This window comes from Bombina bombina, chromosome 5, assembly GCF_027579735.1.
Source record: "Bombina bombina isolate aBomBom1 chromosome 5, aBomBom1.pri, whole genome shotgun sequence".
Lineage (NCBI taxonomy): Eukaryota > Metazoa > Chordata > Amphibia > Anura > Bombinatoridae > Bombina > Bombina bombina.
The window spans coordinates 679,280,269-679,294,668 of NC_069503.1; the positions used below are offsets into that span (position 1 = coordinate 679,280,269).

Here is a 14,400-nt window from a genome sequence, read left to right on the forward strand (position 1 = left end):
CCTCCATATACCGAGCCACAGATGGCCTGAAGGAGGTCTGGAGGGCAAGACAATTGGAAGTTAGCTTGTGACGTCTCTGGTCTGTAAGAAATATCCTCATAGATATGAAATCTATTATCGTACCCAGGAACTCCACCCTGGTATTGGGAATAAGAAATATTTTCTAAGTTTATCTTCCATCCATGAGATCGAAGAGAAAGAAGAGCTTTCGAATGGTCCTCTTCCAGTGCTTGAACCCAAATATCGTCTAAGTACGGCGCCACTGCAGTCCCTCTGGTTCTGGTCACTGCGAGCAGAGCCCCTAGAACCTTCGTAAAAACTCTTGGAGCAGTAGCTAGACCAAATTGAAGTGCAATGAAATGGAAGTGCTGGTCCATGAACGCAAATCTTAGGAACTTGAAGTATTCCTTGTGTATAGGGACGTGAAGGTAGGCATCTTTCAGGTCTATCATGGTCATAAATTGTCCTTCCTGGACTAAAGGAAGAATGGACCTTATTTTCTCCATCTTGAATGAGGGGACAGACAGGAATTTGTTTAAACACTTTAGGTCCAGAATTGGACGAAAAGTAGCTTCCTCCTTTGGGACCACAAACAGGTTTGAGTAGTATCCCAGACCTCTCTTTGCTGGAGGTACCGGTACAATGACCCCAGGGTGGAGAGATCCCTCACACACCCTAGAAAAGCCTCTCTCTTTTCTGGCCTTAAAGACAGGTTTGATAAGAGGAATCTGCCCCTGGGAGGATGAGACTTGAAACCACCAGATAGGTTTCAAGTCCCTGAGCGATGACCTCCAGTACCCACAGGTCTTGCACGTCCCCAAACCAAGCTTCTGAAAAGAGTGACAGCCTGTCCCATACCAGATCCAAAGCCAGATCGGGGGCCGCCCCTTCATGCCGACTTTGACTCAGCTGGCTTTTTATTCTGCTTGGATTTATTCCAGGACTGAGGAGGTTTCCAAGTTCCTTTAGACTGCTCCGGTTTGCAGAGGGCTGCTGACATTGGGATTTGTCCAAATGAAAATTAGGACCTTGTCCCTTAGGCTTGTTCTTCTTATCCTGCGGTAAAAAGGCATCTTTGCCTCGAGTAACCGTGGATATGATTGAGTCCAGGCCTGGACCAAAAACAATCTTTCCCTTGAATTGGAGGGAAAGAAGTCTAGACTTCGAAGTCATGTCCGCAGACCAAGATTTCAGCCAGAGTGCCCTACAGGTTAGCATAGAAAAACCTGAAGCCATGGCGTTCAGGCGAATAATCTGCATATTTGCATCACAAATAAAAGAATTAGCTACCCTTAAGGCCCTAATTTTTTCCAGGATCGTGTCGAGGGGACCCTCCACCTCAATCAACTCAGATAAGGAGTTGCACCCATAGGTAGCCGCTCCCGCAACCACAGCAACAGACGCTGCTGGTTGTAACAAATATCCCGTATGCTGAAACATTTTTCTTAATAGAGTTTCCAGCTTCTTATCCAAGGGCTCTTTAAACGACGAACTATTCTCAAGTGGGATAGTAGTGCGTTTTAGCAAGCGTGGTTATAGCACCGTCTACTTTAGGGACAGAACCCGACAACTCCAACTGAGAGTCCGGAACAATTTCTTAAAGGAAGAAGAAGGGGAAAAAGAAGAACCAACTCTTTTCCATTCAATACAACAAAAGAAAAGGGGGCGCCCTTGAGAGTATCTAAAAATGATAATGTGTAGTATATGAGGTAGCTTATATGTTACCAATAGAAATGCACTTTTCAGTATAAATGATGATACACTGATTCAGTAGTAACTAGTATATATGTTGTGGACAGAGTAAATAGATGTTAGCCTATACAATTTGATAATCACAATGTTAATAGGACAGTTGTATCTCACTCAAAAATAGTATATATGTTGTGAACAGAGTAAATAGATGTTAGCCTATACAATTTGATGATCACAATGTTAATAGGATAGTTATATCTCACTCAAAAATAGTGATTAATGGGTGACAATGATCACTATATTGTCCTTTATAAAGGTCTTGATAGTAGAATACCAGGGCAGCAATCTGTAGTGGTCCAGACCAGGATCCAATTAAGCAATCTAAAATATCAAACAGAGACAGATTCGCCACATGGCCCAATATTGTAGTTTCCACAGACCCTGAACAACTCGAGAGGCCGGTCTGCTGGGTGACTGTTATAGATCCCAGACTGTGTCATTTGCACCAATTGAGGTGCTTCAATACATGTGAGTTCAACTATATAATAAAATCTACATACATTTGGAAACTACAATATTGGGCCATGTGGCGCATCTGTCTCTGTTTGATCTTTCCCATTCATTCTTAATAATGTTCGCCATCTTTATGGGAACCGGGAAAGTCTGTGGTACAACCCTGTCCTCGTAGACCTTATCTAATTTAGGAATGCAACGTTCCTCAGGTAATTTAGGTTCTGGAACCTCTAAAGTAGCCAACACCTCCTTTAGCAGAAAGCGTAAGTGTTCAATCCTAAATCTAAAGTCTGGTTCCTCTGCAGCTGGAGGCTTAGAGGCATCAGATTCCGACCCAGAAAGAGCATCATCTGAAGTATCAGAGGCGTCTTTATCATCGGATAATCTTGTATCAGAAAAATCCAATAAGCTAGTAGATGAACTCTGGGAAGGATAGCAATTTTTAACCTTTCGCTTAGCAGTGCGAGGTAAAGCACTAAAGGCTGCATACACTGCTGTCTGTAACTGTTCAGCAAAGTCTGGCGGTAAAAGGGCCCCTCCAGATGGAGGAATAGGAGTACTACGTGAAGCAGCATGTGTATTAGGAGATGAATGTAGGGTGCACACTTCACGGGACGGAGACTCCTCAGAGGTAGAAGGCTCAGTAGTACTAAACATATTAGCTTTCTTTGATAAGATTACTTTATCAAGGCATGTGGAACATAATTGAGCAGGCGGGTATACCGTGGCCTCCTCACATTATAGACAGGCATTAGCTTTAGATAAAGAGGGAGTACCCTCTAACGTATCAGAGTCCTCCATAGCGCTTATAAAAAGGACAAAAGACAAAAATAAATGGCACCTTTACACTCCCAATGGCTGAGGCACTCACCACCTCCTATGACCCAGGCCCAAGAGAGAAAGCGCTTCGTCTCCAGACGGTCAGGAAGAAGAGAATCACTGGGACCACATCTGGTCACATGGTGCGCCATGCAGGAACGCCCCTGCACCACTAAAAGCACAGCAAGCCTAACTGGCTGCGAAGCACTCCAAAGTGAAAGTAAAACCTGTACGTTCCAACATCTGCCTGAGCCACATCTCACACATGTCACAACATAAACACGATATAAAAAAATATGTGATCAATCCCTCCTGTTCAATAATCCCCTTCCGGAGACATTAACCCTCGATTCCATTCAGATAAAAGGAGTCACACTGTGACCCTGTCTTCTTGCGTTATCAAATATGTATAAAAAATGAAACGATCTTACCGGAATCTATGCCGTGGAACAGAAACATAGCCTCTCAAGTTTGACAGTCTTGTAGCATCGCTCCTGACATGGACTTGAGTGATAGAAGCAGGCAGTGAAACTCGTCAACACTGATTGCTTAGGAGCTGTTAATACGAGTCTGTATGGGTTCGCAGAAAGACTCTCTCTGCATCTCCAGACTTTAACATTTGCCAATGCTCTCACTGAGAGGCTGACAAGACTACTTAAAACTCCAGTCCCATTTCGAAGAGTACTACCCTCCATAAGGAACTACTCCGTATCTTCTGACACTTCTCTGCCAACCTCCTGTGACAAAAGGTAAAGAATGACTGGGGGGTGAGGGGAGTGGGGGAGGTATTTAAGCTTTTGGCTGCCCTTTGGGTGTCTTTGTCTCCTCCTGGTGGCCAGGTTCAGTATTTCCCACAAGTAAGGAATAAAGCCATGGACTCTCCTCATATTATGATGGAAAAGAAGGTAAGTTTATACAAAGGATACCAAGAGAAGGGTGTAATTTGACAAGAGAAGTAATCGACTGTTTTCAAAAATCTTCTGCTCTGTAAAGCATGGAACCGTAATTCTGACTTCCATGCATGGTTAAAGGGACAGTCAAGTCCAAAAAAAACTTTCATGTTTTAAATAGGGCATGTCATTTTAAACAACTTTCCAATTTACTTTTATCACCAATTTTACTTTGTTCTCTTGGTATTCTTAGTTGAAAGCTAAACCTAGGAGGTTCATATGCTAATTTCTTAGACCTTGAAGGCCGCCTCTAATCTAAATGCATTTTGATCATGCACGTGAATTTACCATGGAGACAGCTCTGATTGGCTAAAATGCAAGTCTGTAAAAAGATCTGAAATAAGGGGGCAGTCTGCTGAGGCTTAGATACAAGGTAATTACAGAAGTAAAACATGTATAATTATAACTGTGTTAGTTATGCAAAACTGGGGAATTGGTAATTAAGGGATTATCTATCTTTTAAAACAACAAAAATGCTGGTGTTGACTGTCCCTTTAAGTATTTTTCTGCTTGAAAATGAGTAGATAATCAGTGGTTTATCTATTATGATTCAATATAATGGACAGTATTTATACTTACAATGGCGTCTTTCACAATTATTTTGGCAACTTGATCTGGTTGGCAAAGACTTGAAGATTCTGAAATTAACCTGGTCTCCAACGGCTTTAAAAACAAAATATATGAAACTAAAATGATAATATTGTAACAGCATGATTTATAAAAACAGATTCTTAAAGTAAGAATTCTAAATAAACAACTTAAAGAATTCATATGTATGAATGCAGGTTTTTTGAGATAAAGATCATGCTCACCTATCAAATAAAGATGGAACCTTAAAGGGACAGTAAAGTAAAAATTAAACTTAGATGAATTAGATAGCACATTACATTTTAAAGAATGTTCTAATTTACTTTTATTATAAATATTCATTATTTTTCTTGGTATCCTTTGTAAAATAGTAATCCTAGGTGAGTTGACACGTGCACGTGTCTCTAGCCATCTACCAGCAGTGTTTGCAACAATGTTAATAGCAATGTTATATATAGTGGCAAATACTGCTGACATAGACTGCTAAAGACATGTGCATGCTCCTGAGCTCCTATCAACCTACCTAGCTTTACACTTCAACAAAAGGATATCAATGATACAAAGAAAATTATAAAACAAATTAGTTAATAGAGGTAAATCAGAAAGCTGTTATTACATGTTCTATATGAATCATGAAAGTTTAATTTTGACTTTAATATTATACGAGATTAGTTTTCTTTATGTTTTAAACGGACAGTACACTATGACATATAGAAAAGGTGCACTTTTTAAGGGGTTCAAAAACACACAATATGTTTAGCATGCTGTCAGTGATACATAGGATCTGTGTTACTATGCAATATTACGTTAAAAGGTGTATAACACATTGAGGGCGTAGCCAGCGACTGGAGACGGACGCATGGAGTGAGAGCTCAGTTGGGCAACATCGTTTATATGCTAAATATCTAGGAGTGCCACATACTATTCACTCCCTGAGTGTGGCTGATTTATTGAGGAACAAGGGACAATCACAGAAGAGCCGCTACTAGGTGCCGTTTTGCTGGGGAATGTAATCTGGAGTCGTTCAGGGTGGGCGGCCTAGCGATCCATCATAGCAGCGTGAATGCCGACTACATATTACCCGTGGACATAGAAACCACTTGGTATTTGTGAAGCTTCCAGGCTTGACTGTAAGGGATTTATTTACAGTTCCAACATAGAACTGGACAGGATACATACAACAGCACTCATCCCTTCAGGTATAGAGAAGTTTTGAGATTAATTGTTAAGAAATAAAAATATTCTTTATTGGTATATTTATTAAAATGGATGAAAACACACGGTTAAAAACTCAGTTGCGACTATGTAGTGGAGATCAGTATTAAATGTCCGTTAGGTTAAAGGTACTGACAGTATCAATACATGAGATTGAATAGGGCTCAAAGTATAGTGTGTATAAGGGAGTGGTAGAAATATCTGTTGATCAACTGTAACGATTGCACAAATAACGTGCCACTATAAATGGTAAGGAATATATAAATCCTGTGACAGTTATCATTCATACGTCCCTGACAATATAAGGACAAGTATCTGAACATCAGGATATCCACATAAGAATCTGTGATATCTCATTCACAAAAATTAAAATGTTATAAACCTCTGATGGAATTTAATGTGTGACCAGGAGTTAGTGAATTTGTGTAAACTGCGAGAAATCAATTGCCAAGATAGCAACAGTGTATCCTAGTAAGATCGCAGTTATTGATTAAAAAAAGAAAAAAGCCAACATTCACTGCGTATGTTTAACCAAGATTTCTACAGGTTTGCATAAATTGGTGCTCGTAAATGAGCTGGGTATAGAGTCCTGGAGGATATAGATTTTATATACATGTATGTGTAGGCTGGTGTGCTAATACGCACTGTCTGGTCTCTAGTATGTTTAAAGGGACACTGAACCCAATTTTTTTCATTTGTGATTCAGATAGAGCATGAAATTTTAAGCAACTTTCTAATTTACTCCTATTATCAAATTTTCTTAATTCTCTTTGAATTTTTATTTGAAATGCAAGAATTTAAGTTTAGATGTCGGCCCATTTTTGGTGAACAACCTAGGTTGTCCTTGCCGATTGGTGGATAAATTAATCCACCAATCAAAAACTGCTGTCCAGAGTCCTGAACCAAGAAAAAACATAATTTATGCTTACCTGATAAATTTATTTCTCTTGTAGTGTGTTCAGTCCACGGGTCATCCATTACTTATGGGATATATTCTCCTTCCCAACAGGAAGTTGCAAGAGGATCACCCAAGCAGAGCTGCTATATAGCTCCTCCCCTCACATGTCATATCCAGTCATTCGACCGAAACAAGACGAGAAAGGAGAAACTATAGGGTGCAGTGGTGACTGGAGTTATAATTTAAAATTTAGAACCTGCCTCAAAAAAAGACAGGGCGGGCCGTGGACTGAACACACTACAAGAGAAATAAATTTATCAGGTAAGCATAAATTATGTTTTCTCTTGTTAAGTGTGTTCAGTCCACGGGTCATCCATTACTTATGGGATACCAATACCAAAGCTAAAGTACACGGATGATGGGAGGGACAAGGCAGGAACATTACACAGAAGGAACCACTGCCTGTAGAACCTTTCTCCCAAAAACAGCCTCCGAAGAAGCAAAAGTGTCAAATTTGGAAAAAGTATGAAGTGAAGACCAAGTTGCAGCCTTGCAAATCTGTTCAACAGAGGCCTCATTCTTAAAGGCCCAGGTGGAAGCCACAGCTCTAGTGGAATGAGCTGTAATTCTTTCAGGAGGCTGCTGTCCAGCAGTCTCATAAGCTAAACGTATTATGCTACGAAGCCAAAAAGAGAGAGAGGTAGCTGAAGCCTTTTGACCTCTCCTCTGTCCAGAGTAAACGACAAACAGAGAAGAAGTTTGCCGAAAATCTTTAGTTGCCTGTAAGCTAACACCTCCCCTAGCAACACGCGGAGGTTCTCAAGCTTAAATTTAAAATTTGAAATTTCTGAATCCGGTCTCCCCGAATCAGAACCATCACCCACAGAATGAAGCTCTCCGTCCTCATGTTCTGCAAATTGTGACGCAGTATCAGACATGGCTCTCGTGTCATCGGCGCGCTCTGTCCTTAACCCAGAGCTGTCGCGCTTGCCTCTTAACTCGGGCATATTTTATAATACTTCTTTCATAACATTAGCCATATCATGTAAAGTGATTTGTAAGGGCCTTGATGTACTTGGCGCCTCAATCTCACGCACCTCCCGAGCGGGAGACGAAGGTACTGACACGTGAGGAGAGTTAGACGGCATAACTTCCCCCTCGTTGTCTGGTGATAATTTCTTTATCGGTACAGATTGACTTTTATTCAAAGTAATATCAATACAATTGGTACACATATTTCTATTGGGCTCCACATCGGCTTTTAAACATAATGAACAAGCAGATTCCTCTGTATCAGACATGTTTAAACAGACTAGCAATGAAGCTAGCAAGCTTGGAAATTACTTTCAATAAGTTTACAAGCAATATAAAAAACGCTGCAGCGCTTTTAAAAAACACAGTTGAATAACAAAGAACTAATTCAGTTATAGTCAACAATTCTTTAAATGTATTAATTAGCAGAGGATTGCACCCATTAGCAAAAGGATGATTAACCCCTCAGTACCCAAAAACGGATATCAAATTAAGATTTAACGCTTTTATCACAGTCAAACACACTGCCACAGGTCTGCTGTGACTTATTACCTCCCTCAAAAACGAATTTTGAAGACCCCTGAGCTCTCTAGAGACGTCCTGGATCAAGGAGGAAGAAGCAGGAAGACTGTGCTAGAATTTTAACTGCGCAACAAGGTGCTAAAAAAGGCCCCTCCCACTCATTCACAACAGTGGGAGACCTGATATAACGGTTTCTATGCAGAAATATACGTTAGCCATGTGGAAAAAAATCATGCCCAAAAGGATTTATCACCAAAGTACCTCACAAAACGAATAACATGCCAGTAAACATTTTAAACACAAACTTATTTTAATGTCATGCAAAGTTATCACTAAGCCTGCTACCAGTCGCTTCCACTGCAGATAAGGCTTAAGCATTATTTCAGTATTAACAGTATTTTCTCAGTCAAATTCTAGTCCCTAGAAAATAACTCTACTGTGCATACATTTATCAGCCTGATACCAGTCACTACTACTGCATTTAAGGCTGTACTTACATCATACGGGTAACAGCAGTGTTTTCTTAGTCAATTCCATTCCCAGAAAATATTGTACTGCACATACCTCATTTGCGGGGGACCCCGCATGCTATTCCCATTGTCTGAAGTTACCCCACTCCTCAGAATGTCGAGAACAGCCAGTGGATCTTAGTTACGCCTGCTAAGATCATAGAAAACGCAGGCAGTTTCTTCTTCCAAATACTGCCTGAGATAGAAAAACAGCACACTCCGGTGCCATTTAAAATAACAAACTTTTGATTGAAGAATAATTAAGTAAAAACTCCGACTCCTCTCGCGACCTCCTTCTTTGTTGAGGGTTGAAAGAGAATGACTGGATATGACATGTGAGGGAAGGAGCTATATAGCAGCTCTGCTTGGGTGATCCTCTTGCAACTTCCTGTTGGGAAGGAGAATATATCCCATAAGTACTGGATGACCCGTGGACTGAACACACTTAACAAGAGAAAAGTTGCCTTCTTTTTTATATAAAGATAGCAAGAGAATGAAGAAAATTTGATAATAGGAGTAAATTAGAATGTTGCTTAAAATTGCATGCTCTATCTGAATCACGAAAGAAAAAATTTGGGTTCAGTGTCGCTTTAAGTATTTACGGATAATATGCAGCAATTCAAAAGAATACCTGTCTGTAAGTTAACTACTGGAATCATTAAAGTCAAAGGTAATACAACTTGACAAATTTGAAGTAGTAAAAGATATCTATCTATATTTGAGAAATGTACTACTCAAGAAAGAGTTTAAGAAAAAGAAAGATACTACTTGTGGACTAGAGGATGTAGTACACGCTTGAACAACAGCGGAACATCAAACATTGCAAACAATGGAAGCACTCTTAGATGAAAATGAACCCCAAACCCCCCAAAAAGATTGGAAAGAACAAATTAAAAACAAATCTCACTACATACCCAAAATAAGTAACTCAAGACATATTGAAGTATTTAATGAGGTGATATCTAATGAAATTATTAATCTAACACCGAAAAAGACATCTAAAAATCTATCTAAAAATTAGAGACTGGCATTACAAGAAATTCAAAAATGGGAAAATGTCATCATCCGCAATTCAGATAAAAGGAGGCAATGTGATGCTATGGCCTACCAATCAGTATCTCAGAGAAGTGCATAAACAACAACATAATGACTCATGCTATAAAAACTAACTTTCAATCCAAGTAAAAACTACTTGGAAATATATGAAAATATATTAAGAGATGCTCTGAAAGATGAAATCTTCACCACAAAAGAGAAAAGATTCCTAACAGTAATGAACCCCAGAATTGCCACATTTTATGTAATCCCAAAAATACATAAAGATCCCAAAAACCCTCCAGGACGTCATGGGTAACTTAACTGAAAAAGCCTGTCAATTCATACATACAGTTGAGAGAATTTGTTCTATCCTTGCCCTCCTATGTGAAAGACACCATGGAGGTTTTAAAACATCACTGCTAAAGAGAACACCCTACTTGTAACCACAGATGTGGAAGCACTCTACACAAGTATTGGTCATAATCTGGGCATCAAAGCTGTGGAAAACTTCCTTGCAGCATCCTCAGAAGAAGAACCAATTCATAGATTTATCATCAAACTATTGGATTTTGTCTTGCTACACAATTTCTTCATCTTCAACAATCAATTCTATCTGCAGATCAGGGGTATGGCGATGGGGGACAGCATATGCACCCACCTAAGCAAATCTTTTTCTGGGTTGGTGGGAACAACATATAGTCTTCATGTGGGAAGGACCACAATCATCATTGGAAGAGTTCTTGAAAGATCTTAATCAAAATGACCTGAATATCAAACTTATGTGGCACTTTGATAAAAAAGAAGTGAATTTCTTGGATTTGAAAATTTCCATTAAACCTAATGGAGAAATACATACAGATCTTTACAGAAAAGTAACAGCCACCAATAATATTTTACATCATTCAAGTGCACACTCCCCACACACAGTTAAAGCCCTCCCCACTGGAGAATATCTACGAATTTGGAGAAACTGTACAGACATCCCAACATTCAGAATAAGAGCAAAAGAACTCAAACAGAGATTAATTCAAAGAGGTTACAGCCATCCCTGTAAAAAGCTCAAAGACAGAAAACAACTATTAGAACCCAAAACGAGAAGCCAAGATGTAGAAACCAGACTTATCCTCTCATATAACTCACAAGTGGAAGAGGTGATGGAAATCATCCATAACTACACAGACATTCTCAAAACGGATCCAATACTAAATGAGATTATTGGGGATAAAATCAAAGTAGGATTCAGGAGGACCAAAACTCTCAAAGCCCTAATAAGTCATAGCCACTATGATCATAAGAAAGAGACATCTAGATTTAAAAAAAGAAATTACACATGTAGAACATGCTCCATCTGCAGCCACGTAGACAAAATCAAATCTATTAAAGATAGTTTTAGTAAAATACATCTTATTCAGACGTACATTGACTGCAATACAGAGGGAGTTATATATGGAATACTGTGTAAATGCAACATTATCTATGTGGGCATGACTTCACGAAAATTGAGAGACAGAATCCTAGAACATCTGAAAAACATAAAATCTGCCAAAAAATATTTGGAAGGTGGCAAGAGAAAAACAAATCACTTCTTATGTTTTAATCAAAGAAATCAGAATTTAGATGCTTTGGGTCATAACAAGTTTCCCTGGGGATATGGGGAGGGAACATAGAACAGTCACTATTAAACTCTGTCCAACCTTCTGGCTTAAACGAGAATAACAATTATTTCTCATTTCTGTAAACTGTAATTATTTGTAAAACACAGATATATAGATATATATATAACATAATTTATGTAAGAACTTACCTGATAAATTCATTTCTTTCATATTAGCAAGAGTCCATGAGCTAGTGACGTATGGGATATACATTCCTACCAGGAGGGGCAAAGTTTCCCAAACCTCAAAATGCCTATAAATACACCCCTCACCACACCCACAAATCAGTTTAACGAATAGCCAAGAAGTGGGGTGATCAGAAAAAAGTGCGAAGCATAAATATAAGGAATTGGAATAATTGTGCTTTATACAAAAAAATCATAACCACCACAAAAAAAGGGTGGGCCTCATGGACTCTTGCTAATATGAAAGAAATGAATTTATCAGGTAAGTTCTTACATAAATTATGTTTTCTTTCATGTAATTAGCAAGAGTCCATGAGCTAGTGACGTATGGGATAATGACTACCCAAGATGTGGATCTTCCACGCAAGAGTCACTAGAGAGGAAGGGATAAAATAAAGACAGCCAATTCCGCTGAAAAAAAATCCACACCCAAAAATAAAGTTTAAATCTTATAAAGAAAAAAACTGAAAGTATAAGCAGAAGATTCAAACTGAAACAGCTGCCTGAAGTACTTTTCTACCAAAGACAGCTTCAGAAGAAGAAAACACATCAAAATGGTAGAATTTAGTAAAAGTATGCAAAGAAGACCAAGTTGCTGCTTTGCAAATCTGATCAACCGAAGCTTCATTCCTAAACGCCCAGGAAGTAGAAACTGACCTAGTAGAATGAGCTGTAATCCTTTGAGGCGGAGTTTTACCCGACTCGACATAAGCATGATGAATTAAAGATTTCAACCAAGATGCCAAAGAAATGGCAGAGGCCTTCTGACCTTTCCTAGAACCGGAAAAGATAACAAATAGACTAGAAGTCTTTCGGAAATTCTTAGTAGCTTCAACATAATATTTCAAAGCTCTAACTACATCCAAAGAATGCAATGATTTCTCCTTAGAATTCTTAGGATTAGGACATAATGAAGGAACCACAATTTCTCTACTAATGTTGTTGGAATTCACAACCTTAGGTAAAAATTCAAAAGAAGTTCGCAACACCGCCTTATCCTGGTGAAAAATCAGAAAAGGAGACTCACAAGAAAGAGCAGATAATTCAGAAACTCTTCTGGCAGAAGAGATGGCCAAAAGGAACAAAACTTTCCAAGAAAGTAATTTAATGTCCAATGAATGCATAGGTTCAAACGGAGGAGCTTAAAGAGCCCTCAGAACCAAATTCAAACTCCAAGGAGGAGAAATTGACTTAATGACAGGTTTTATACGAACCAAAGCTTGTACAAAACAATGAATATCAGGAAGATTAGCAATCTTTCTGTGAAAAAGAACAGAAAGAGCAGAGATTTGTCCTTTCAAGGAACTTGCAGACAAACCTTTATCCAAACCATCCTGAAGAAACTGTAAAATTCTCGGAATTCTAAAAGAATGCCAGGAAAAATGATGAGAAAGACACCAAGAAATATAAGTCTTCCAGACTCTATAATATATCTGCCTAGATACAGATTTACGAGCCTGTAACATAGTATTAATCAGAGTCAGAGAAACCTCTTTGACTAAGAATCAAGCGTTCAATCTCCATACCTTTAAATTTAAGGATTTGAGATCCTGATGGAAAAAAGGACCTTGCGACAGAAGGTCTGGCCTTAACGGAAGAGTCCACGATTGGCAAGAGGCCATCCGGACAAGATCCGCATACCAAAACCTGTGAGGCCATGCTGGAGCTATCAGCAGAACAAACGAGCATTCCTTCAGAATCTTGGAGATTACTCTTGGAAGAAGAACTAGAGGCGGAAAGATATAGGCAGGATGATACTTCCAAGGAAGTGACAATGCATCCACTGCTACCGCTTGAGGATCCCTGGATCTGGACAGATACCTGGGAAGTTTCTTGTTTAGATGAGAGGCCATCAATTCTATTTCTGGAAGTCCCCACATTTGAACAATCTGAAGAAATACCTCTGGGTGAAGAGACCATTCGCCCGGATGTAACGTTTGGCTACTGAGATAATCCGCTTCCCAGTTGTCTATACCTGGGATATGAACCGCAGAAACTAGACAGGACCTGGATTCCGCCCATACCAGAATTCAAGATACTTCTTTCATAGCCAGAGGACTGTGAGTCCCTCCTTGATGATTGATGTATGCCACAGTTGTGACATTGTCTGTCTGAAAACAAATGAACGATTCTCTCTTTAGAAGAGGCCAAGACTGAAGAGCTCTGAAAATTGCACGGAGTTCCAAAATATTGATCGGTAATCTCACCTCCTGAGATTCCCAAACCCCTTGTGCCGTCAGAGACCCCCACACAGCTCCCCAACCTGTAAGACTTGCATCTGTTGAAATTGCAGTCCAGGTCGGAAGAACAAAAGAAGCCCCCTGAACTAAACGATGGTGATCTGTCCACCACGTCAGAGAGTGTCGTACAATCGGTTTTAAAGATATTAATTGAGATATCTTTGTGTAATCCCTGCACCACTGGTTCAGCATACAGAGCTGAAGAGGCCGCATGTGAAAACGAGCAAAGGGGATCGTGTCTGATGCAGCAGTCATCAGACCTAGAATTTCCATGCATAAGGCTACCGAAGGGAATGATTGTGACTGAAGGTTTCGACAAGCTGATATCAATTTTAGAAGTCTCTTGTCTGTCAAAGATAGAGTCATGGACACTGAATCTATCTGGAAACCTAAAAAGGTTACCTGTGTCTGAGGAATCAATGAACTTTTTGGTAAATTGATCCTCCAACCATGATGTTGAAGAAACAACACAAGTCGATTCGTATGAGATTCTGCTAAATGTGAAGACTGAGCAAGTACCAAGATATCGTCCAAATAAGGAAAT

General features: G+C 39.4%; 1 protein-coding gene across 1 annotated transcript in view; it reads right to left on the reverse strand.

Annotated features, from left to right (window-relative positions):
• KDSR (3-ketodihydrosphingosine reductase) overlaps positions 1–14,400 on the reverse strand; it is a gene marked incomplete in the record, with an annotated part of 318,051 nt that overhangs the window by 11,867 nt on the left and 291,784 nt on the right. The window contains 1 exon segment of the mRNA XM_053714642.1: positions 4,554–4,637. Within this exon segment, the coding sequence (XP_053570617.1) occupies positions 4,554–4,637 (84 nt within the window).